The sequence below is a fragment of the Centropristis striata genome, chromosome 24, assembly GCF_030273125.1.
Source record: "Centropristis striata isolate RG_2023a ecotype Rhode Island chromosome 24, C.striata_1.0, whole genome shotgun sequence".
Classification (NCBI taxonomy): Eukaryota; Metazoa; Chordata; class Actinopteri; order Perciformes; family Serranidae; genus Centropristis; species Centropristis striata.
This window is the reverse complement of record NC_081540.1, coordinates 13,577,808-13,604,848: the sequence shown is the minus strand read 5'-3', so window position 1 is coordinate 13,604,848 and position 27,041 is coordinate 13,577,808. Positions and strand designations below refer to the sequence as shown.

General features: G+C 35.9%; 2 protein-coding genes across 2 annotated transcripts; both read right to left on the bottom strand.

The window, feature by feature from the left end:
* Positions 1-585: 585 nt before the first annotated feature.
* On the bottom strand, positions 586-16,901 carry LOC131962984 (T-box transcription factor TBX19-like). The gene is given in 8 exon segments (XM_059328104.1): positions 586-3,245; positions 3,329-3,512; positions 5,063-5,221; positions 6,198-6,256; positions 6,820-6,881; positions 6,970-7,104; positions 12,747-13,023; positions 16,606-16,901. Coding segments are annotated over 8 exon segments (1,338 nt in total). The 3' UTR covers positions 586-3,079.
* Positions 16,902-20,632: 3,731 nt separating this feature from the next.
* sft2d2b (SFT2 domain containing 2b) lies at positions 20,633-26,610 on the bottom strand. The gene is made up of 8 exons (XM_059327565.1): positions 26,432-26,610; positions 25,062-25,151; positions 24,891-24,976; positions 23,804-23,885; positions 23,688-23,723; positions 23,490-23,548; positions 23,375-23,404; positions 20,633-22,855 (listed from the first exon to the last, which is right to left on the bottom strand). The coding sequence occupies exons 1-8, from the start codon at positions 26,498-26,500 to the stop codon at positions 22,819-22,821; spliced, it is 489 nt and encodes a 162-aa protein (XP_059183548.1). The 5' UTR covers positions 26,501-26,610; the 3' UTR covers positions 20,633-22,818.
* Positions 26,611-27,041: the final 431 nt, after the last annotated feature.

Genomic DNA, 27,041 nt, shown 5'->3' with positions numbered 1-27,041 from the left:
TACTAGCAATATGTGGCACAAAAATTTAATTCAGGATTAATAAAGTTATCTTCCCTTTTAAACCAACATAGCACTTAATAATAATTAATAATTAATATTTTTATGTATATTTTATAGATATTTATTTAATGTTGTTTAATGATTTACAATACTTAAATTCAGCTACTTTTAAGACTAAAAAAGTTTATTCAAAGGTGGGCCATATTATAAGTTTACTGAACTTTTTTCAAAAATCAAACGTGAAAAGTTTAAATAATGAATAATAAAGAATTTCTCTACTGGTTATACTGAGATAGATGGCACATTTATTCTGTTATATAATAAAATGTTATATTAAATACACAAGTCTTTTCTGGAGTTTACTTTGAAATTATTTTACTAAATCAAAAGTTAGAAATTACAAATGAAAACACATAGAATGTAATATATATATAACTCTTTGTGCCAAAATATTAATAATAATTTAATGCTTCTGTATTTAATGCTGAAGTCAAACAGCAAGTTTAGAGAATAAACAAACACGGCAGACATATCAAAAAACAGAAAAACATAATTTACATCCACAACATGCTTTTATTATTTATTATTTCATTATTTCTTGACTGACTGCTCTGTATGAGTCTTTGTGTCTCATCAACAATAAACTTCATGCAGCAGATATCTGATATCAGGTTATTATTTTTAAATCGTTTTGTGTTTGAAGAAGAGAAACAATAACCAATGAATCTGAACAGGTCGTGTCCTTTTTTTACATCCAAATGAAATATCAACGTGTTTCGTGGCTCTACAGATACATATATATACATGAGCAGGAGAAACAGCAAGGGGCGCTACAACACCAAGAGTGTCACTGCACATGGAGTCATTAAAATGTTATAATATATATTTACAATAATAGTATAACATTAAAGTGTCAGTCTGTTTGGGAGGGGTTTAGAGGTTTTGATGTGGGAGATCAGTGAACTGTGTCGAGATCAGCAGTGACGTCACATTCTGATCTGGATTCTGATTACTGAAAAAAACAATATTTAATGTGAAATTTTTGAATAAGGCATCTTTTTCATCAGTATTTACAAACATTTTCCTTTTTTTTTTAGCAGTGTCCTCTTCCTCCCACCTGAACTTACAATCAAAACCAAAGAAAAGAAAGGAAGAGAGAAAAAATAAATAAGTAAAAAAAATAAATTAAAAAGTTAAGAAAGAAAAAGAAAGTGGAAGAGAATGAATAAAATACATTTAAAAAACAAATAAATAATAAGTAAAAAAGGTAAGAAAGAAAAGAATGTAGAAAGAATGAATAAAGTACAATACATTAAAAATAAAAATGTAATGTCTTATGGTGTTGAATGATCTCATTGTTGCTTGGTTTGGTTCTTAAAACTCTTTACTGACTCATGGATGAGCTTCATTGAAGCAGAGTGGATCAGAAGGTCGGCGGTCACTGTTGAGCCCCACGTTGTCCTGCAGGTTCAGTGCAAACTTCAAACTATTTCAAACCACAAAAGGATGATATTTAAATATTCTGTAATAAAAAATAACACCAGCAGTGACGAGTTTCATCACAGGACACTTGTATCATTTAGTTTACAGTGAACATGATTGCGTCTATCGTTTTTCCAACACAGTTTAGCTAAAACCACGCCCATTTTCGTATGACGAAAACAAAGATTGTGCTGTGATAGGCTAGTACTCCTTGTCTTGACTTAACATTACTGGCTGCCAGAACTTACACTCATGGATGCTAATGCTAGTTAGTGAGCTAGTTAGCTCTGTACGTTCATTCTAAACTGGTTCAGAAAATGAGGCTCTCTCCCATATCTAATATCTAGCTTTCCATTAGCATTGCTAATTAGCAAGCTTCTGTCAAATTAAACAACTTAATGCTTCATCCACCCACTTCACTCTCTTTTCACAGCGTAGGAAGGCTCATTGCTTCACTAGAAGAGTGACAACTTTTTGGGCTTTTTTAGTGTAACCAATGCAGCATGAAGCATGGAGCTAAGTCGCTATCTAGCCAGCAGCTAAATGAAAATGTAGAGGCAACAACAAGTTCTCTTTTAAACAACTCCGTTGAGAAAACGTGTTTATAAATCTGTGTTTACATAAATGAGTCTGCAGTAACAAACAACCACACCAGGGGGTCTAAAGGTTGTAAAAGAGAAAAAAAGAACACAAAAATGTATAATAAATATAAAGTTTACAGTGATAAAGCAACAAGTTCAAACCACTCATAGAGACAGAGTGCAATCAATTAAAACCTTTGACTTTATATTGAAAGACAGAAGTGACTCCTTGACAATGTTGTTCACCAGCAAAACACTGAAAAACTGTGAAAAGTTGCTGTGTGGTAGAATATATTACCACCAGTTTAAAGAACCCAGAACTAAGTTTTTATAAACTGCTTAATGAGACATCAACAGTGACAATCCTGAAACTCAGCATATTTATTGTTAACTTTTTAAAACTTTTAGATTCAAGCATATCATTTGATGATTTTAGAAAGGGCAAGTTGGCAAGGACAAGCTAATGTTAGCTCTACATTAGCAAGCTAATCTTAGCTCAAATCCTTTTTTTTTCCTCTTAAAAGTTCAGTTTCTCGCTTCGTCTGATTGAAAAAACTAAAGTTATAGTACATTGAGCCACACAGCAGCTTTGACCATTTTTATGTGTTTTTGCTAGCGGACAAAATAGTCAAGAAGGCACCTTCTTTCAATACAAAGTCAGTGGAGAGCGATAGTTTGTCCTGTGACCTGCCCCTTTATACAGTCTATGGGTCTGATGGATGGTGCACTCTCTTTAGCACATGCTAAAATTTCATCATTCAAAAGTTGCCATGGGTTGGCAAAACGAGAGATGTGTGCAGGATGACTAATGTTAGTAGATTGTACCAATCACCAACAGATAGAGATGGAAGTACTGGCCACCAGTGTTTACCAGTGGCCACCACCAGTAGAACTCATTAGTAACCAGTAACCAGTGAACGCGACAGGCTGAATAAGCAGAAGTACTTTGTAGCAGTTGAAGTTGTCGCGTGGCGACCAGTATTCTTCACTTCCATTTCGGCCAATCCCATCCCTCCTCAGAAAGAGTGGGTGGGGCCAGGTGGCCACCCGGTACCGCCCACTCGACCGTGCCCAGGCGGCTGCATGAGGCTCTCGCCACTGATTGGTCCATGGAGGGCGGCGCAAGGCGAGTGGGTGGGGCTTAGCTCACTGCATCCGACCGTCCACAGACAGGGATACTGACTGCACACAAACACACACAGAGATATTATTATATATGTTTAATAAGCAGCGTTATGTACAGCGGATGGTGGGCGGAGCCTCACCTGGAGCTGTGAGGAGGAGGAGGAGGATGAGCCTGTGATGAAGGAGCACTGCTGGTGAGGGGGAGTGAGGTGGAGGAGGACAGAGAGGAAGCTGAGGAGGTGGAGCGAGGGGAGGAGCTGCTCCATCCGTCTGACAACACTTGAACTCCTTCAGACAGACACGCCGATTATTTTAATGTATTTTCTAACTGTATATACAAAAAAAAAAATTGTGCCTATATTTATAAAGGAAATAAATGTTTTTATATAAATTATGGTTTGCTATATACTGAAACTGAATGGGTATATAAATGGAAATGTGTATATATATAAATGCTGCATATATACTCTAAATGGATTCATAGACATTTGAATATACATAGAAAATAAATATGTATACATTGTAAAAGTAATATACTGGAAAAATGTATGTATATTAGATGTCTTTATATTACGCAGTACATTCCATATATATAAATTAATGTACATAAATCATTGTATATATATATAAATGTTGATACATGTTTGTAAATATATTGTAAAAATATCTTTGTATAAATATAGAACTGTATAAACATTTATTCAGTAAATAAATGTATTGATATAAGAGCTTATAAATGTAATGTCATTTACATGTAATATGTAAATACATATAAGTATATGAATGTTTCCGTATGATACATTAAATAAATATAGAGGTATATAAGCCTAATTGCAGTAACTACACAGAGGGTAAAACTGAGAAAAACTGCTTTAAAGTTTTTTAATGTTTTAACTGGACAGCCAAATGGGTAGATAAGTGATATGACACTTATTTCTACTTGTATTGATGATCAATCATGAAAAATCATGACGATTTATCTGACCTTTGACCCCAAAAATGTAGTTACTGCACTCTGGTTTTGCTGTAAAATGTTCTAATAGTAATGCACAAATAGAGTGCAGTAACTACAATGTTGTTTTGAAAGTTGTTAAAAATCCTATTAAAATTTAAAATTTGTGTATTTTAGACTTAATATTATAAAGTAATGTTATATTCTAGTTTTAATATAATTTATCTAACTTTTTTACTATCTTTATCACTAAATATATTTTTATCACTATCTAGATAATAATTTTCCTATCAAGTAGACTCATAATTTCTATTATTCTTGTCTTCACTATTCAACACAATGAAGAAATACAAGGCTACACTGTATCACAGTCAACGTTTAGCTTTACTTTTGAGTTGGATTTTGTACTTACTGTAATTTTTACATTATTATTTCTCTAAAATAACGCAAAATTGAAAACTTTGTATGTCTAAAACAGACATATTGGAGTTCAGTTTTAGTTATAACTCAATTTCAACCAAAAATGTAGTTACTGCAGTTCGGCTTTGTAGGGCCGTATACATTTATGTAAGTGTTTGTACATATTGTATATATTTATATTTTACATATATTGCTAGATGTTTGACGCACATATACACAGGTCGCTTATAAAGTTTGAATAAAATATCTTTTACCTCTCTCCATGAAATGATTGTGACAATGTGATTTATTATTGACAGATAAAGTCTCTTCCAAACATATCACAATGAAAATGAAACCAGAATTAACAGAGGATTGTGTCTGAAAACAAAATGATTCCTACTGTCTGTGTGTCCGTGTCTGTGTTTCTATGTTAATACAGTAAATAAATAGATGTGTATATATATGTAGACATATATAATATGAAAATAAATTAAACACACACACATACACACACAGTTACCTGAGGAGTGTGTGCGGTGCGGCAGGTAGGGGGTGGGGTAAGGTGTGTGTCGGCCTGGGTAACCGTGGTGCTTGTAACCGTGGTGATGATGTGTTGTTAGTGGGAGGCTGCTGCCATAAGGAAAAGCTCCGCCTCCTCCGGCTGAGCACAGCGACCAGCCTGACACACACACACACACACACACATTTTACAGTTGAATTTGTATATTTTTTGTACGCAAAAAATATATATACATACTAATCAAATTTTTTATTTACTTTCATCTATTTGTAGTATATTGTTATTATTATTATTAATAATATTATATGTTTTTTTGTATGAAGTCGTAAGGAATTAACAATACCATGTATGGTTTTGATTGTAATTGTTATCTGTAGAAAAAATGTGACACATTACATTACTTTTTAAATATGTTTTTCAAAAATCAATATAACATTTTATTATTTGCATATTAGATTTTTATATTTTTTAAAAACATTAAAATATCTATGATGCTCTGTCACACAACAGGAAATAAAAAATAAATATCTACTTGTTGTATATAATTATTATTTATATTCTTTTTTTAAAAGTTATTGACAAGAAATGAACATTACACAGTTCATTATACAGTTAATTCTTATTGTTATATACAAATAAAAAAACATGTGACACTTCTTTATATTCTAAATAGTTTTAAAATAATAATATAGAATTGTATAATATATTTTTCAAATTATTATAAAATAAAAGCATAAAAAAATATGATGAACATGATGTTCTGTCACATATTTGACAAAATGTGTACCAATAACACACAATAGGAAAATAAAAATATTTTAGTTACTTGTATTCTTTTCGTTGTAAATATATTAAACTATTTATAATATAATCTGCGGAAAAAATATACATTTGTTGTAAACCAATGTTTAATTTTACAATTAAAAGATAAATAAATGTAAATGTTGGATATTTTCTTTTTAAATGTTTTAATTTGATCTTTTTTTAGCTATATGTACAATATTGTATTTACATATAAATTCTCCTTTCCAACTAAATCATATATCAATTGTGTTTTGTGCATAAATACAAATATAAAATAAATTATGTACATAGATTTAGATATAGTATAAATATAAAAAGTGTTTGGACTCACATGGTTGAATCCCAACACGGCTGTCTGATGACTCCGGTAAGCCTCGTCCCCCTGGGTTCCTGAGGTGGATAAATCAAACGTTATTATAACACCGCCTGTGTGTGTGTGTGTGTGTGTGTGTGTGTGTGTGTGTGTGTGTGTCACACTTGACACCATCACTCCAATCGAGTGAGACGGCGGCTCAAAATGACTCTCTAATCACCTGCTGATGCTAACTTCCTCTTGTATCCCGGGGAAAAATGCTAAGCATTCAGTCAGCTACAAATACTACAAACTGGTATCAGCAGTACACAAAGTACACAAATACTATTATGTATTTATTATGTATTATGTATGAGTTTATCACATGTTGCTTGATAAAAAGCCTTAATGTGAAAAGTAACCGAAGACATCAGACAAATATAGTGAAGTAAAAAGTACAAAACCCTCTGAAATGTAGTAGAAGTAGAAAGTAGTAGAACATGGAAATACTGAAGTATAAAAGGTAAGGACAGTATTTGAGTAAATATACTTAATTATGTATGAAATGTTTTTACTTTCCTGTTAAAATGCCTGACTTTTAAATGGAGTTTGGTGAAATGTGGATTAATCAGCCACTGAAAATAGTCCCCAAAGAACTCACCTCTCTTTAGCGTCCAAGAACGCTTTAGCAAACGGGTTGTATTTGATCTTCAGAGCCGTGATCTGCAAACAAGGATGTAAATATAAATATTTTTATTTACTTGTTATTGTCATTAGTGTGTACACGTACACTGTGACTGTGTGTTTGCACCTCCTCGTTCTGGTAGGCGGTGACGGCGATGAACTGAGTTTCTTTGAAGGAAACGTTGGAGACGAGACGGTGGCGGGAGCCCACACACACGATGTGAAGCTGTGGCTCGTACTTATGGAGCGAGTTCAGCATTATCTGAGGACACACAGAGAGGCAAACACCTGTTGATATACCTGTTTACATCTGTTCTTACACCTGTTTAAATACCTGTTCACATATATTCACATCTGTTTAAATAGTAATTTACATCTATTCACACCTGTTTAAACAGTCATTTATATTGTTTAAATAACATTATACTATTCATACCTTTTTAAACTATTCACACCTGTTTAAATACCCATTTAGATCTATTCACACCTGTTTAAATACATGTTTAGATCTATTCACACCTGTTTAAATACCCATTTAGATCTATTCACACCTGTTTAAATACATGTTTAGATCTATTCACACCTGTTTAAATACCCATTTAGATCTATTCACACCTGTTTAAATAATGTTTAGATCTATTCACACCTCTTTAAATACCCATTTAGATCTATTCACACCTGTTTAAATAATGTTTAGATCTATTCACACCTCTTTAAATACCCATTTAGATCTATTCACACCTGTTTAAATACCCATTTAGATCTATTCACACCTTTTTACACTATTCACACCTGTTTAAATACCCATTTAGATCTATTCACACCTTTTTACACTATTCACACCTGTTTAAATACCCATTTATACCTATTCACGCCTGTTTGGATACCTGTTTACATCTATTCACACCTGTTTAAACAGTCATTTATATTGTTTAAATAATATTATACTATTCATACATTTTTACACTATTCACACCTGTTTAAATACCCATTTAGATCTATTCACACCTGTGAATAGATGTAGATGTAGTCATTTATATCTATTCACACCTGTTTAAATAGTCGTTTATATATTCACACCTTTTTATTATTTACACTATCGACACCTGTTTAAATACATGTTTACATCTATTCACACCTGTTCAACACGTGCTGTTTACATCTGTTGACATCTGTTCAGTACTCAGATCTTTGACTTAGTAAAAGTAGTACTACTAAAGTGTAGAAATACTGTGTTACAAGTAAAAGTTCTTCATACCAACACAAAAGGTATAAAAGAAAAGAAATACTATTAATATTATTATTTTTGTTATTATAATTAATATATTTAGTTTAATATCTGAAGCTGTCAGATAAATGTACAGCAGTAGAAGTATAAAGAAGCAACAAATGTGATGTACAACTACCTCAAAATTATATTGACAAACAAACAGCTGAACAAAGTTTCCTCAAGTGAAGTTTGGAAAGCGATTGTGACTGAATGAAAAACAAAAATCAGATCCAGGTGTAGTTTTTTTGTTTTTGTATTTATGGAGTGGAGCCATCTTTGTCTTTTGGCCCAAAACACTCTTTTATCCATCTGTCCTTCCTCTCCTCCTCCTCCTCTTCCCCCTCACTAACGAGCCCCAATTAACCAATCCCAGCTCTCAGAGGCGGACACACAAAAACAAACTGTTTTCTATTCAGATTGAGAGGCTGGCTGACCCAGCCAACCTCTGAGCGCGTGTGTGCTTGTGTGTGTGTTGAATATAGTTTACCTCTCTGTCTCTCTCGTCCATCTGAAGCATGATGGGTAAATTAATTTCCCAGTAAAAAACATAATTACCATAATGTACAAATAAGCTGAGCAATTATTTCATTATGGCCGAGCTCTCTGTTCCAGCTCTGCATTACTGCGCGTGTGTCTGTGTGTGTGTGTGTTTGGACAGGGATAATGGGGTAAATATAAACAACATTATTGCCAATTTTTGTAGTGTTTGTGTGTGTGTGTGTGTGTGTGTGTGTGTGTGTGTGTGTGTGTGTGTGTGTGTGTGAAGGCCTCTCGACAGGAAGTGCATTAAACCGCGGCCGGCCAATTAAGAGCTGTTTATCCCGTTCCCGTGGTTACGAGGGGGCGAGCAGGTGAAGTAGAGCGAGGAGAGGGACTGAAGTGGTTAATTAGAGGCGGTAGTCTCTCGCCCACTCCAATACAATACAGAGAGAGAGGAGGAGAGGAAAGGAGAGGAGAGGAGAGGAGGAGAGGGAGGAGAGGGAGGAGGAGGGGGAGACGTTTTGACACGGAGAGCTGGATAATGCAGAGAAGAAGAAGATAAGGAGGTGAGGAAGAACAGAAGAAGAGTGAGAGGGGAAGAAGAGAACATAGAAAAGATCTTTGAGAGGGTACTTCAGTGAGAAAGTGACTTCTTGAAAAAGAAAAAATATTGGCTACCATTGTGACATTTTAAAGTTCGGGTAAATTGAAATCATTGATTTGTATGAGAATGTATTCTACAAGGTACAAAATAATAGCTGGAAACATGTAAAAATACTTAAAAAGACTTTTAAAAAACATGTAAAAAGACTTAAAATGAAGCACTGAAACTTCCTTATCATAACTCTACACCCAACGCTATTTAAGGATATTTTACATTTACTTATATCGTTTGCTGAAGCTAATGTTAACATGTGTCAGCGGTGATAGCAAAGGAAGATTACGGAAGTACGGAAGAGGATTAGGGCCACACATGAAAAAAAAATTTGAGAATAAAGTCAGAATTCAGAGTTTAAAGTCAGAATTATGAGAATAAAGTCAGAACATCGAGAATAAAGTCAGAATTTTGAGAATAAAGTCAGAACTCAAATATTTTTTTGTGTGGCCCTAATCATCTTCCGTAGAGCAGATCTTTGCACTGCACAACACCTGAACAGAAACACAAGATTTATGCTCCGTAGTTTGTTGGTTTGAACACTTTGAGAGGGACAGAGAGCCAGTGTGACAGCAGCAGAGAAGTTAGATATCAGTTATCAGGTTTCAGCGCCTTCAGCACCCTCGGAGCAGAGAATACTGCCGCTTTTACACTTGTTTATTTTTTTAGGAACAACTCAAACATTCCTTTTGTGCAGAATAACACAGTTATAAAGACATATTTCATAAAAAAAAGAAAAAAAACCAGCCTCTCCTCTCTGCTCTGTATAAACAGATTTTCAGTGAATAGATGTCACGTGACCGTTCGTCCCAGCTTTACTTTTGGACACTTAAATGATCATAACCAATGATCCACTGAGACAATAATGTCTGTTTTTACAGTCTTTTTTTCATGAAAAACGATGCATTTTTGGTGATACATGTTTCATAGGGTTAATTATTTACACCTCTTTCAAGTCTAAGTCTTCTGCATATCATGACAGAGAGAAAGAAAGAAAGATAGAAAGAAAGAAAGATATTTCAAAACCTATTTTTAATGATTTAAACTTCTCTTCACCTTAATTAAAAATGATACATATCAAATGCGTCTTAATAGTAAAATTAAAAAAAAGATTTTTGTATAAATAATGTAAATAAAGATTTACATTTTTTAAAACCTCTTTTTAATTATTCAAACTTCAATATAAAAGTATAGGTCGCCTGCATATAGTGACAGAAAGAAAGAAAGAAAGAAAGAAAGAAAGAAAGAAAGAAAGAAAGAAAGAAAGAAAGAAAGAAAGAAAGAAAGAACCTCCTGGTCTCACCTGTCCTCCTCCATGTCTCACCTGTCCTCCTCCTGGTCTCACCTGTCCTCCTCCGTGTCTCACCTGTCCTCCTCCGTGTCTCACCTGTCCTCCTCTGTGTCTCACCTGTCCTCCTCCGTGTCTCACCTGTCCTCCTCTGTGTCTCACCTGTCCTCCTCTGTGTCTCACCTGTCCTCCTCCATGTCTCACCTGTCCTCCTCTGTGTCTCACCTGTCCTTCTCTGTGTCTCACCTGTCCTCCTCCTGGTCTCACCTGTCCTCCTCTGTGTCTCACCTGTCCTCCTCTGTGTCTCACCTGTCCTCCTCTGTGTCTCACCTGTCCTCCTCCTGGTCTCACCTGTCCTCCTCTGTGTCTGTCATCTTGGTCTCACCTGTCCTCCTCCATGTCTCACCTGTCCTCCTCCATGTCTCACCTGTCCTCCTCTGTGTCTCACCTGTCCTCCTATGTGTCTCACCTGTCCTCCTCTGTGTCTCACCTGTCCTCCTATGTGTCTCACCTGTCCTCCTATGTGTCTCACCTGTTCTCCTCCGTGTCTCACCTGTCCTCCTCCATGTCTCACCTGTCCTCCTCTGTGTCTGTCATCATGGTCTCACCTGTCCTCCTCCTGGTCTCACCTGTCCTCCTCTGTGTCTCACCTGTCCTTCTCTGTGTCTCACCTGTCCTCCTCCGTGTCTCACCTGTCCTTCTCTGTGTCTCACCTGTCCTCCTCCTGGTCTCACTTGTCCTCCTCTGTGTCTGTCATCTTGGTCTCACCTGTCCTCCTCTGTGTCTCACCTGTCCTCCTCCATGTCTCACCTGTCCTCCTCTGTGTCTCACCTGTCCTCCTCCTGGTCTCACCTGTCCTCCTCTGTGTCTGTCATCTTGGTCTCACCTGTCCTCCTCTGTGTCTCACCTGCCCTCCTCCGTGTCTCACCTGTCCTCCTCTATGTCTCACCTGTCCTCCTCCGTGTCTCACCTGTCCTCCTCTGTGTCTCACCTGTCCTCCTCCATGTCTCACCTGTCCTCCTCTGTGTCTCACCTGTCCTCCTCCATGTCTCACATGTCCTCCTCTGTGTCTCACCTGTCCTTCTCTGTGTCTCACCTGTCCTCCTCCGTGTCTCACCTGTCCTCCTCTGTGTCTCACCTGTCCTCCTACTGGTCTCACCTGTCCTCCTCTGTGTCTCACCTGTCCTCCTCTGTGTCTCACCTGTCCTCCTCCTGGTCTCACCTGTCCTCCTCTGTGTCTGTCATCTTGGTCTCACCTGTCCTCCTCCATGTCTCACCTGTCCTCCTCCATGTCTCACCTGTCCTCCTCTGTGTCTCACCTGTCCTCCTATGTGTCTCACCTGTCCTCCTCTGTGTCTCACCTGTCCTCCTATGTGTCTCACCTGTTCTCCTCCGTGTCTCACCTGTCCTCCTCCATGTCTCACCTGTCCTCCTCCTGGTCTCACCTGTCCTCCTCTGTGTCTGTCATCTTGGTCTCACCTGTCCTCCTCTGTGTCTCACCTGTCCTCCTATGTGTCTCACCTGTTCTCCTCCGTGTCTCACCTGTCCTCCTCCATGTCTCACCTGTCCTCCTCCTGGTCATTCCTGTCCTCCTCTGTGTCTGTCATCTTGGTCTCACCTGTCCTCCTCTGTGTCTCACCTGTCCTCCTATGTGTCTCACCTGTTCTCCTCCGTGTCTCACCTGTCCTCCTCCATGTCTCACCTGTCCTCCTCCTGGTCTTTCCTGTCCTCCTCTGTGTCTGTCATCTTGGTCTCACCTGTCCTCCTCCTGGTCTCACCTGTCCTCGTCTGTGTCTCACCTGTCCTTCTCTGTGTCTCACCTGTCCTCCTCTGTGTCTCACCTGTCCTTCTCTGTGTCTCACCTGCCCTCCTCCTGGTCTCACTTGTCCTCCTCTGTGTCTGTCATCTTGGTCTCACCTGTCCTCCTCCGTGTCTCACCTGTCCTCCTCTATGTCTCACCTGTCCTCCTCTGTGTCTCACCTGTCCTCCTCCTGGTCTCACCTGTCCTCCTCTGTGTCTCACCTGTCCTCCTCCTGGTCTCACCTGTCCTCCTCCTGGTCTCACCTGTCCTCCTCTGTGTCTCACCTGTCCTTCTCTGTGTCTCACCTGTCCTCCTCCGTGTCTCACCTGTCCTCCTCCTGGTCTCACTTGTCCTCCTCTGTGTCCAACCTGTCCTCCTATGTGTCCCACCTGTCCTCCTCCATGTCTCACCTGTCCTCCTCCGTTGACTTTGTTGGTGAGTTTGACCTTGTTGAAGGTAACAGCTGCCTTCATCCAGTGAGCTCCAAAGTTAGGTGAGTCTGGGTGGATGTAGATGCCACCATGGCCCCGCCCCTCGCCGCGGCCCTCGGCCCGCCCGGCAGCCACCCACTCCCCGTTCACGAACTTCCAGCGGCAGCTGTCAGCCGGCACAAAGTCCAGCAGGAAGGAGTACATGGAGCTGGGGTCCAGACCGGACACGCTGACCTTCAGGACCGGGAACATCCGGCTGCACAGACAGAAACATACAGCTGGTTATTAAAACACCACACGTTCAAGTTTTATACCATCACACTGGTGTCATCACATCACATGACTTCATCATGACATCAAGATGGAAAAACAAAGCAAGGAAAGGAGAAAAAACTCCTGTCCTCTCCTCTCTGCTCTGTGTAAACAGATTTTCAGTGAATAGATGTCATAGATGTTTTGGACACTTAAATGATCATAACCAATGAACCACTGAGACAATAATGTCTGTTTTTACAGTCTTTTTTTCATGAAAAACAATGTATATTTGGTGATATTTAAAATAAAACACATATTTCAGAGGGTTAATTATTTACACTTCTTTCAAGTCTATGTCTTTTGCATATCATGACAGAGAGAAAGAAAGATATTTCAAAACCTATTTTTAATGATTTAAACTTCCTTTTTTGACACCTTAATTAAAAATTATACATAGATATACATATCTTAAAAAATGCCTCTTAATAGTTATATATAAAAAAAAAATGTGTAACATATGGATCAAAATTGAACTAATGTAAACAAATATTTACATTTTTTAAAAGCTCTTTCTAATTACTCAAACTTCTATGTAAAAGTATAGGTCGCTTGCATATAGTGATGTAGTGTAGTGTAAGAAAGAAAGAAAGAAAGAAAGAAAGAAAGAAAGAAAGAAAGAAGGAAAGAAAGAAAGAAAGAAAGAAAGAAAGAAAGAAAGAAAGAAAGAAAGAAAGAAAGAAAGAAAGAAAGACATTTTTAAAACGCCATGTGAAAATGATTCACATAGATTCTAATTATTTTAGAAGGTCTTACGTCTGCTCTTAATAATTACTTTAACTTATTTTATTTTTACTCCAATTATTGGTTTAAACAGACATGTCTTATTATTCTCTTGGTCACCTGCTGCTCTTAGTTATTTTTCAGTTTGATTTGATTTGATTGTTACTTCTTTAACTGTTTTTTATTATATCTATTTGGTCGGCTGGTAGTATCATTTACTTCAAGATTATTTTTATCTTCCTCATGGTTTAATAACCAAGATCTTAATTCTTTCAATTAAGCCCTTTCTTTGTTTTCTAATGAATTAACAGAAGAATGAACTTATTTTTTCTGTCCTCTATCTACACACACACAGACACACACACACACATACACACACACACACACACACACACACACACACACACACACACACACACACACAAATAAATACACACATAAATAAAATAATTATATTTTAATGATGTTTAAACTGTTTATGTTTTATGTGCTATTTGTTATTTTACTTAAATCAAATGTTTCTGCAGTAAAATGATTTTTTCTGACAAATCATTGAAACTAAAATAGAAACTGCTGGGAACCTTACATTTTATTTAAAATAATAATAATAATAAGTGTGTAAAATCTTATTTTGAGGTAAAAGAACAATATTATGCCGTAGAAGTATATATATAAAAAAAAGGAAGTACTCGAGTAAAGTACAAGTACTTGATTGAAGTGATTTAATAAATAAACATGTGTGTCCACCTACAGACGGGCTCTCCATCAGTAACAGCTGCTGAAGTGGCGTTCTGCAGGTGTGAATGGAGTGTTTTCCCGCCGCAGGGCGTGACCGGTCAGCACGCCAACAACACACGCACACACCACGGCAACGTTATCCAGACTAATGAATAACCCCGATTAATAGGATCACTGATCCGGAGTCAGCCGCACACACACACACACACACCGAGTGACGGCAGGGCTTTTATTTATCTCCAAAATATTCAGGAAACAAAGTGAAAACACATTAACAGAGAGTGATTATGATGTTTTTACATTAAACTCAAAATTCCAGTCCGACGAGCCACCAACCAAACTCTGTACAATTATCTGAGTATTTAAGAAAAAAAATGTAATAATTTAAAATGTTGAGTTATATTTTCTTACCAATGGTCTACATGTTGTTTCAAAACCAGCTGAGTAATTCTGAATTTATTTTCAAGATCGTATGGTTCATTGTCTCATTTTTAAAACCGGGTGAAAACGGTTTCTTTGTTCTCTTAAGTTGGTAAGCGACAACAATAAATAAATCCACATTAATGAAAGTCAGAGACAACAGCACCATCAAGGCGCAGGTTTTCTTTTTTTTTTAAACTCTGGTTTGAGTTTCAGTTTGGACCAACGGCTGAAAGTAAGAAAAAAAAAAAGATGTTTCATTATTTAACCGATGCTCCAACTCAAATTCAACCAGCTTCAACAGCTGTGAATAGAGGGATTGAACCTTTGTACCGTCTTTCACATTGGCAAGGTGGAGTATCAACCCTCTGGTTGACCAGGGACCTACAGGTCTGAAGTCTGCTGCCGTCACGTCGCCCAGCGTCGCTTGGTGATGCATTTTTGTGACTGCAGTGAAAAAAGTACAGCAACCCCATCAACCCTGTCACTGCCTGGTGCGACTGTCGACCGGGGCGGACTGTCCTCAGTGTGTTCACGTAAAATGCATCAGGGGTTTGCGGTGATGTCAGTAAATCACCCGATCTGTCTTGAAATACGGACGAGGGAGTCTGACATGCGCAAGAATCAGAGGGTGATGAAAGTGAAGGCCAAGGATGGTAGACAGTCAAAGACTATAACTTCTCTATGATCACTGAGCTAATGTTGAGTTTACTTTTTAGATTGTACACCATATGCACCATATGTAGGTCAGACAAACAATAAAACAAAGGGGGAAAAGATGCCATGATGATCGTAACAGGCTCTACCCCACGGTACGCGTCACATGAGGTGATGTGGTTTCTGTTACAGTCCTAGTGTTCAGCCAAACTTTAAACTAAACAGAAGGTTCACAAACAACACACTGGTGGACTAAGGACCCACTGGTGGACTAAAGTCCCACTGGTGGACTATGGTCCCACTGGTGGACTATGGTCCCACTGGTGGACTAAGGACCCACTGGTGGACAAAGGTCCCACTGGTGGACTATGGTCCCACTGGTGGACTAAGGACCAACTGGTGGACTAAGGACCCACTGGTGGACTAATGAACGACTGGTGGACTAAGGACCCACTGGTGGACTAAGGACCCATTGGTGGACTAAGGACCTACTGGTGGACTAAGGTCCCACTGGTGGACTATGGTCCCACTGGTGGACTAAGGACCCACTGGTGGACTAATGAACGACTGGTGGACTAAGGACCCACTGGTGGACTAAGGACCCATTGGTGGACTAAGGACCCCACTGGTGGACTAAGGTCCCACTGGTGGACAAAGGTCCGACTGGTGGACTAAGGTCCCACTGGTGGACTATGGTCCCACTGGTGGACTACGGACCCACTGGTGGACTAATGAATGACTGGTGGACTAATGAACGACTGGTGGACTAATTAACCACTTTTGGACTAATGAATCACTGGTAGACTAAGGACCTCCAGGACACCAATGATTCATTAGTGGACTATCGACACACTGGTGGACTAAGGACCCCACTGGTGGACTGATGACCCACTGGTGGACTAATGACCCACTGGTGGACCCACTGATCTTGTGACGTAAAGAACAAAGACACACAACAGACAGAAACAGATCCTGCTCCTGGTTTTACCGTCCGTTCTTGGTGACGATCATCTCGTTGGTTATGTGCTGGAACTTCCTCCACAGCTCGGCGTCCTCCAGCGCCACCCTCAGCTCCCTCTCTGTCGGGTCGCCCTTCTCCCGGCCGGCCTGCAGCTCACTCTCTACCGCACTCAGCAGTCGTGACATGCATCGTTCAGCTGAGCCGGGGCTGCACACCGCCCCGCCGTTACGGACCGCACCTGAGGCACTGGCGGTTACGATGGACCGGTCTGCTGAAGACACAGAACCAGACTCCCCGTCCTCCTGTAACCCCTCCACCTTCATCTGCACACACAAACAAATATTGTATACACTGTAAAAAAACAATCTAAAAAGTTATTTTCCAGAAATTACTGTTTTATTTTACAGGGTTTTCCTTGTTTTCTCTACATTAAGTGCAAATGCCATATAAAAGGTAAATTACTTTTATTACAAATATTAACCACAGAAGTTGAAATCTGTAAATGAATATAATGGGACATTATAGATGTTTTTTACAGTATTATTTAATTGCTTAATGGTTTTGACTGTTAAATTACCCCCCCCCAATCATATTGCTGAACATAAAATCAAGGCAACTTTCTGTTTTCTTACAGAAAAATAAAAAAAAAAGCCTACAGAAGGACATGGCTTTAATTTTACATTATTTAATTATATATTTATATATATTTTTAACACAAACATTTTGGAAGTATTGTTGAAGCTCCACATAAAGAAAGTAAAGTATTTGCACTTTGTTGACTCATTATTTGCTTTAAATTGCTGTAGTCAAGCGAAGGAATTCATTTGTGAACATTTGTGCCGATGTCGGACAGGATTTGCCAGGATATTTTGTTTTCCAGCAGAGTTTAAATCTTGTTTCTGAGGGTTTGACAAACAGTCGACTGCCCGTTCATTCTGTGCATCAGAACAAACACCTTCATTCTGAAATAGTTATTTTAATTCAGTTACTTTATGTTTAACAGCTTTAAAATACCAGTCATGGATATATTAAATAATCTTAATAAGGTAACGTGATGGAGTTAATATTTTCTCTGCTTCTTCCTGTTTATTTAACACTAGTTTTATTAGAATATATATATATATATATATATATATATATATATATATATATATATATAATTTAGTTTCAAGAGATTCACTTGATCATTGAAATACAAACAAAATGTTCATTTTCCTCCATAAACAATTATAACAGATGTATTCATTTGCATCACTGTGTGAACATAATTTACAAAGAAACACTTTATTATATATATATATATATAAGTATATTTAGAATTATTGCTACTATTAGATTGCAAATCATTTAGATTAAATGTGTATTTATTTTTATAATTTAAATGATAAATCTAATATATCTATATATAGCTGTGTTAAATCACATTTAAAATAATTCTTTGTATAATTTTGCATATTTTTGTTTTTGAACTATTTGCACCACAGAATATTATTAGACATAGATGTGCAGCGATGCATGAATAAATATTTTAATGTAAACTGCTGTTTATTCTAATTAGATAATGACTCAATTATCAAGTCCGGGAGTTGGAGCGAGCCGAGGTTTTAATTTCTGTGGATGAATTCAAAGGAGATGACATGAAGAGAGGAAATAATAATAAAAATAATAATAAATACAACAAAAAGCCTTTCATAAAAAATAAATATTAAAACACCACATTTATCCAAGACCCTGAATTATATAGTTAATAGTTAGTTGAGAGTATTTTTTTAATTTAAAAAAAATGCCTTTGACAATATCAGAGTAATAATAATATTAATAATAATAATAATAAATGCTCCTTAAATAATTATTATAATAAATACATAAAATAAATAAACTTACCTGAGACACACAACACTTTTCTGAAGAGATGAAATATTCCAAAAACAAAATGTGAGAAATTGGTGTTGATTAAAGTTACACTAAATAATAATAATAATAACAATGACAATAATAATAAATTAATATTATTATTAATAATAATAAAGAGTTGACTGTGTGTTGATGTGAAGCTGCTCAGCGTCAGAATGAAACAATCAGAGGATTTCTGTCTGACTCTACCTCTCTCTCTCTCTCACACAGACTATGGCTCGCTCGACCACTCAGTCTGAATTTCACTGAAGCTTTATTGGCTGCAATTATGTTTAAAAAATGTGACAAATTAGAGAACAAATGTCAGAAACATGAACCGTGAGAGAAAAACACACAGATTTACATTAGTAGCTGCGAGTAAAGTGAAAGTGAATAAAAAGAAATCTGTTAATTTAAATCAGAATCAAGAATCTTTTTTAACAGATGATTTAAAAAAACTCTCCTGTAGAAAAAAAAATGGAAACAGACGGGACTTGCATTCTGGGGTGAAAAGCAAGTAAATAGATCTTTAAAAAGGAGGTTTTTTTTATCATGAGAACAAACAAAAAAATAAACAGAAGAAACATCAAGTTTTTACAAAAAAAAAAGAGTCGGAAAACATTACCGCAAAGTTTAGTTCAAAACTTCGTAAAGAAACACGAGGCTGACCCTCGTCTGATTGGTCCACCAATAACTGACTTTAGCACTTTTTCGTTTTTGTTGAACTTACACGACTTCAAAGCCCTCTGGTGGAGCCCCGCGGTAATGCAACTAAGTCATTTAAGCACAATGGCAGAAACGGTCCCATAGACTGTATAAATAATGGACGTAGTAACCATGACATCACCTATTGGTTTGTGTCACCTATTGGAAGCATCGAGTTCTGTGTTACATTCGTCACCATCTTGTTTCCGATACAGGAAGCAGACCATATTTGGAGTGTGGAGGAGGAGAGGGATCTGATCACTGACTACAGCCTCTCAACACCTCAACCTGACTGAGAGAAGTCGCTGCTAAATCATGTTAGCATTAGCTGGGATGTTAGTTTTGGCTAGCAGAAAAAAAAAATGTACGTTACTTATCTCAGAAAACTGAACAGCAACTCCTTGGAGTGTTTTTTTTTTTCCCTTTCTTTATTCGGGCTGAAAACTTCCTGGTTAGGCTGCCCTCACTAGGGTTTGTCATATTTAGTTCTTTTGTAATGTTCGTTATTCTTTTCTGATATAAATATATTTACTTCAGAAGAGATTGGCCTATTTCATTTCATAGGCTATTTTTATTTAAGATTTTTTTATTTATTTAAATGGGCACTTTGTTTTTTTGATTTTTTTTTAAAAGGTACTCCTGTTATACAGTATTTATGTTCACTTAAATAAACAATTTCAATAAAACTACTTGTGACATGTCATATTTGACTTTGACTGACCATTTGATCTCACTTTGTGAAAAAAATATCGGGATATAAATTGTTTATCGATATTCAGTCTATATATATATATATATATACATATATATATAGGAGCGAGAGGGATCTGATCACCAAAAATTCATATCCCTATATATATATATATATATACATATGGCCCAGCCCTACCAAGTAACATCACTTTTTAATGTCATTTTCAACATTTACATTCATTTGACTTTTTTAACAATGTTTTACAACCAGGAGGTTTTCAGACCGAAACCTCAAAGAAGTAGTTTCGTAGCATACCCTGAACAAAACGGCATCCTTTTAACTATTAGCTTATTCTCCAGTGAGCTACGTCCCGCCAGGCTTTGCGTAATGCCTGACGTTACTCTTCTGCTTTCTCTGAACATCAGAAAGTATTTATGTTAGTAACTAAATTTGAACCAAACTGGGAACTTTTCACAGCATTAACCTTGCTAATCATGTTTCAGTGTTCAGGAAGAAAAGCCTGGAAATGCACTAAAATTTCCAGAAAGTGTTTGTCAAAAATATAGTCCGGTCAGTTCTGCGTTACATTACCACTGGTGTCCACCAGGGGGATTTCAAGTCTTTAGAGTTAAAATAAAGCATAGAAACGACTAAACAAATCGATTGGTCATTGGTGAACCAATACGACGAGGGCCGGGTGAGCGAGGCATCCTCATGGACGTCTAAATGTCAGGAGGTGTTCAGGGCGGCGTGTAATGGAGAACGGGTCAACATCTGGAAACACACGGCGACACATGACACCTGCATGCTGTGTGTGTGTGTGTTTTAATCAGCTACCGGAGATTACAGGCTTTACAGACTTAACAGGCATAAAGAGGATGGACAGGTAAACAGCACATACATACACACACAGACACAGACACACAGACACACACACACACACTTTACATCTTTGTTTTTTTTCAAACACTTAAATATTTATTACATTTGTTCGAAAGAAATAAAATCAAACATTTATAAAGTTACATAGCAGAAAAGGCCAACAGTGAAATGTTTCTGGAACTGGTTTAAGTGGTTAAAGGACAGTTGTTTACTAAGCCATCATAAACACACGACAAACAAAAGTCCTCCTTCAAAATAAAAGACTTTTCCTCTCCACAGACTTCCTCTTCCTATTAATAAGTTCACAATTATGTTGTAATTGTTAAGACAAATGTGAAAATTATTTCCACAATTAAATTGAAACATTTATCTGGAATGTACCTGTCGTCTGACCTTTTTTTTTTGTACTTTCCCCAAATATACATGTTCACTTTTAAAAAAGGTACAGTTTTTAAATTGAAATCATCAAAAAAAAAATTGACAAAAAACACATTTCCAAAAGATCTGAGCTGAACTTCTTTTGGAAAACTACTGAACATAAGTGTGAAAACATTTAAATAAATCCCTGAAATTTCCTGAAATTGACAGAGCCTTTAAACCTTGAGGTACTCTTTACAAACTTCCCTTTACAAGAAATTTAACTTACAAAAAGTTTATTTGAAATTTACTAGAAATTTACCAGAAATAATCCTGGAAATTGGCTTGCAAAAAAATGACTGGAAATATATAGACCTGCAGCATACTTTTAACCAAAGTAAAAGTATGCCTTTAGAAATTTACTGGAAATGTACCGTAGAACTACTGAAAATTTACAAAATACTTGCCAGAAAATGTATTCAGAATTTACAGTAGATTTACCAAAAACTTCAATATATAGATATGTCATTAGTTATCAATAACATTTTCATGGAAATTTGTCCAAAAAAATTGCTGGAAAAATGAAGAAAATTTACTGAAGAATTGCCATAAATTTACTTGGAATTTGTCAACAATGTCCTGAAAATTTTCTGGAAGTTTGCTGATAATTTACTGTAAATGCACAGACACTTTGAAACCTTTGGTATGATTTCAACTTAAGACCTATAAAGATAAATTCTGCCCAAATAAGGTCAGTATCGCAATAATCTGTGAAACATTCAGTTTGGTTTCTGAAACAAACTTATTTATTTTATTTTAGTCTGAATTTGTGTTTATATTGTTTAAATTAAAAGCTCTTTGAATGTTTTTTTTAAGTCACTCAGCGTGATATTTTATATCTGTTTTCCTCTGTAACCTAAATTTGAAAGATTTTCTAGAAATAAAAAGGTTACGACCATCGTTTCTTCATTTGGTTAAAAAACAAACACTTTATATTTTCTTCTGTATATTTCACTTTTTCCTTTGAATATTGCTGAAGAGTAACATTCAGAAGTGGTGAGAAATAAAATTCACAGCTGATGAGTCATGATTGTGAAAAACTATAAATCCAGTAAATACGAAGCAGATATACACAAACAGCAGTAAAAATACAGTGTATAAATACTGCATTGAATTATCTGAACATTAAAAGTAGAAGCTAAAAAAAATTAAAAATAGCAACATATTAAAAAAGCATTGTTTTTTTTATATGTTGCTGTTTATATTTTTCCTAAATTATTAACCTGTCAAAAAAAATGTATGAGTGAGATTCAACATTCTGATTTTTGATTTCTGAATAAATTAAATAATTCATTATTGAAGATATTTTCTTGATGTTTTATGCTTGTTTGAAATCTTTCCAATTAAAATAAACCTGGTTTGTTGTTGAATTTAAGCCTTCAATTAGAATTATTATTAATATAGAATCATTCATTTTAAATAAAAATTAAAATAATGTGGTCGACTGAACATAAATTGAGCAGCTGCATTAAAATATAAAAATATAAATATAAAGTCCTCAGATCAGTGTTGGCAGGTAACAGGAAACTTGCTAACATGATAACCTAACTGGTCTCCATGGGAACAGCTCAGCTGATTTGAAGTCTTCAATCTGATTGGTAAAGCGTCGCACTGTGTTCTGCGTCCTGATTTGTTGGACAGGCCGTCACTCAGATACACATCGAACATAATTTAATGACACCATCCCTGAAAAAGATTTAATTAAAAAATATATATATATCATATCAAACTTACGGTTAATTTCTGTTGGAATATATATTAATGAATAACTCATAATCCTAAAAAGACAAAATAAAATAACATATAATTAAATCTCATGTGATAATACATTACAAAACAAAATATAGGAAAAAATATAACATATATAAAAATTTTTTTAAAAATACAGTGATAAAATATAACATAAAATAATTTATAAATTGGTAAGTATAAAAATAAAAAATGTATTACATTGTGATAAAGTATAACATATATATTAAATAAAATATAGGAAGAAGAAATTGAACATGAAATGATTAAACACACAAAAAATTATATAAAGGTAAATATATAAATAAAATAAAGGGAAAAAATAAAACATATCTAACATATTAAATCAAACATTGGACTAAAATACAACATAACAAATATGACATATAAATATAAAATTTAATATATAGTGGAAATATAAAACAGGAAGTAGAAGTATGTAAAGGTGTGAGTTACCTGGCAAAGGGGATGTATGAAAGGCCGTACCTGTAACCACAACAGCAGCAGTGAGACAGGTACATATATATTTACTGCGTGTGTGCGTGTGTGTGTGTGTGTTTGTGTGTTTTACCAGGTGAACGCCAAAAACTGGAGGATGCAGAAGAGCAGAGCGAGGCCATTATTTTTCCACTGCAGAGACAGATTCACAGAAATATTTAATTAAATATGTTAAAAAAATAAAAAGAATATATATAATGTTTATAAATAACATTAAAAAAAATATGCTTATAAAAAATTTAAAACACAAATAAATGTTTGTGTTCCTTACCCAGAATGCAGCACAAAGCGTCAACACCAGACACACCTAGAGACAAAGTGCGTGAGTGTGTGTTTGTTAATAATCTCAACAGGAAGTGAAGGAGTGTGAAAGAGGCGTGTTCTCACCAGCATGATGGCGGTGGCGAACCCTCGCTCTTTAGCGCACATGGTCTTCAGCTGGCGGCACGGACCAATCAGGAACATGGTGCTGAAATCAGACACAGGTCCTCAGGGATGATGGGTAATGTAGTTAGGGGTGTGCCATCTCGTATCGTTCACGATTATACTGGTATAATTTACTACTAAAGCTACTAAAAGTATATCTACACTATTCATAATATAAAGTTATTCTGCGTTGTGTCTCTGCTCAGTAGAGTGTCTGTCACCTGTCATCCAGTCAAAACCCGACCCACCTCTCCGTCCTCCTCCCAGACATGCGCGCGCATTCACACACTTACACACACGCACTGAAAATACTGAGTTGCCATGCCTACCTGTCTGTATCAGTCCCGTCCCCACATCGTCTCTCTGTGTGCGTTAGTACGCGCTGAACTAAATACTATCAACCTTTCTGGACCGTCAGAGATCCAAACGGTCCGACCACACTGTTGCATTATGCCGTTCGTTAGCCGCGAGCTAACATTAGCTTACAATTAAAGTTGTGTAAATCACAAAAAGCTTCTATTACTTCCTGTCGCTAAACACATGCAGCTTTCAAAATAAGAGCACAGTGTGTTAACAAAATCCACCACAGAATTTGACTGTCAAAATAAGATTCCTTAAATAAAACATACAAGAACCCTTATTCACCTTTACAATATTTCATTAAAGTATGCAATAATGAGATGAGTGTATATGATGGAATAGTGGCATTAGAATGTGTGAGAGGCACCAAATTTATGCTTTCATTAAAAAAAATGCCCCCGGACCCCATAGATGGTTATTTTTTATTATTTGCTAGTACTTAAGAGTCAATAGTATTATTTTTAGTTGTATCTATACAGACTAAAAAGTCATATTTTCTATATATTTTTCAGTATTTTTTAATATCGTTAAGAATATCGCTATCGCAAAAATACCGTGACCTATTGTGATAATCTTTTAGGACCATATCGCCCACCCCTAAATGTAGTGTAGTTCATAAGGATTATCACTGTGACCCTGTTTGACCCGGTTCAGGTAAGACTGGGTCCTGGGTGGTTCTGGTTGGTACCTGGCCAGAGCGCAGATGTTTCCCACGCTGTAGAGGACAGCGAACACAGCGAGGCCGAAACCAGGGATCCACAGCAGACAGCTGCCCTGAGAACAGAGAGACAGACAGGATGTTACCACGAAGGCAGACAGACCATAGAAACAAACGGGCGGTTACCATGGAGACACTTACCAGGATGGAGCAGAAGGCGCCTAAAACGAAGCAGATCACGAAGCCCTTCATTCTCGTCCCCCAGGCCAGCGTCGAGGCCTGATTGGCTCTCTGCAGAGGTGACATCATCAAATTCATGTTTTACTATGACTGCGATGAATTTTCTCTAATAAAAGGACAAAACTAATGGAATAATATATATATATATATATATATTATTAGATAATACATCACTTTGAGAAAGTTCATCATTACTTCGACATGTTGAAATTATCCGATGTAAATTATTCAAATGTATTTTGATATAATTTGAAAATACTTACGTAGCACATCAAAAAACAACAATAAAACTTAAACGTATGCGTTAGTATGTCAAAATGATGACATAACACCTCCAAATAATGATACAATTTCTCAAAATGAGTCAGTATCTCAAAACATTTCATGACATAACTTTGTGTGTGAAAATAATGATGTAACATATCAAAATAATAATAGACTTTTGATTTTTTTTTAAAAGACTTGCCTCAAAACATTCATACACTTTCTCAATATGAGTAGATATGTCAATAATAATGAGTTTATTATGCAAGAATAATGTAATAATATGCATAATATTAGATAAGTCACCTTGATGAGGTTTATCATTATTTAGACACATGAAAGTAATGATAACATTTCTGGCTTAGTATGTGAAAATAATGACGTAGCACATCAGAATAACTATAAAATTAAAAAAAAAGAAAAGAAAGAGTATGTAACTTAAATAATTGATTGTTTTGAGATACATTTATAATTTTTGGAATAAAGTTTATCATTATTTGTATATATAATGATAAATTATTATAATTGTTCTCATAATAATACTTCTTTTTTTAAAATACTAAGAATGACATAGCACATTAAACGATAATAAACTTTCTAAAAAAAATAAATTACCTGGCACCTCAAAATGTTGATAAACTTTCTCAAAATAATGGAATAATATGTATGTTACTAGATAATAAGACACTTTGACAAATGTTAATCATTATTTTAAGATACTATGCGTTGAAATAATTATATTTTTTCATTTAGATATATTTATATATATTTTTATTTTTTTCTCTCCCTGAAATGTTTCTCATCATAATGACTAACAGGACTTTTTTTTTCTTTCTTCCACAGTGTATTATTAGGACTTTTACTGAAGGGGTTAAAAACAGCAGTTGTCTGTAAGGAAACTAAACTAAATATTACTTGAGACAGTTGGTTCAACCTGTGTTGACTTAACATTATATTAAAAGTTGGAGTTTGTGTGAGTTTTAAACCGGTTTGTACATTTTAAGTGAGGAGCAAATGACCTAACAGGCTAACAGCTAACAAGCTAACATAAATATTACAGCCATTACCTCCAGTATTCCGTTACCGTCGTTGTTTCCATCATCCTGACCGCTCAGCACCTTCTTTAATTTATCCATTAACTGTTTTTCTCTCCGCTTGAATCCGCACAAACCGCTCTCTGACTGTGCAGAAGCTCCACAGGTGTTTTTAGCTCCAGGTGTTGTTAGCAGGTTCGTCAACAGGTGCGGCACTTCCGCCTGCAGTACCGCCTCTGACCACTATATGACTGAAGGGGGCGCTGTTTCCTCAACATTGACACCACAGAGAATGTTTTTCACTCATGTATAAATATAAAAACTAAATATTGAGACAAACTCTTTCTTTAAATAAATAAATGCATTAAAATTACATTAAATGTACCTTCAAATAATATTAAAATAAAAACAGGCACCTGTTAATTAATAAAGTAGATATTTGTTTTAATTTGCTTCTTTATCTATTTACCTTTCTATTAATCTTTGAGTTTTGTTTTTATTCACCTATTATTGATACAATTTTAATATGTATGTGTGTCATCTAACAATAAATTAAAAAAATGGAATTAATACAAATAAATACAGAAGCAAAGTAAAGGAAAAAAATTAGATTTATGTCACATTTGAATAATGAATTATTGCC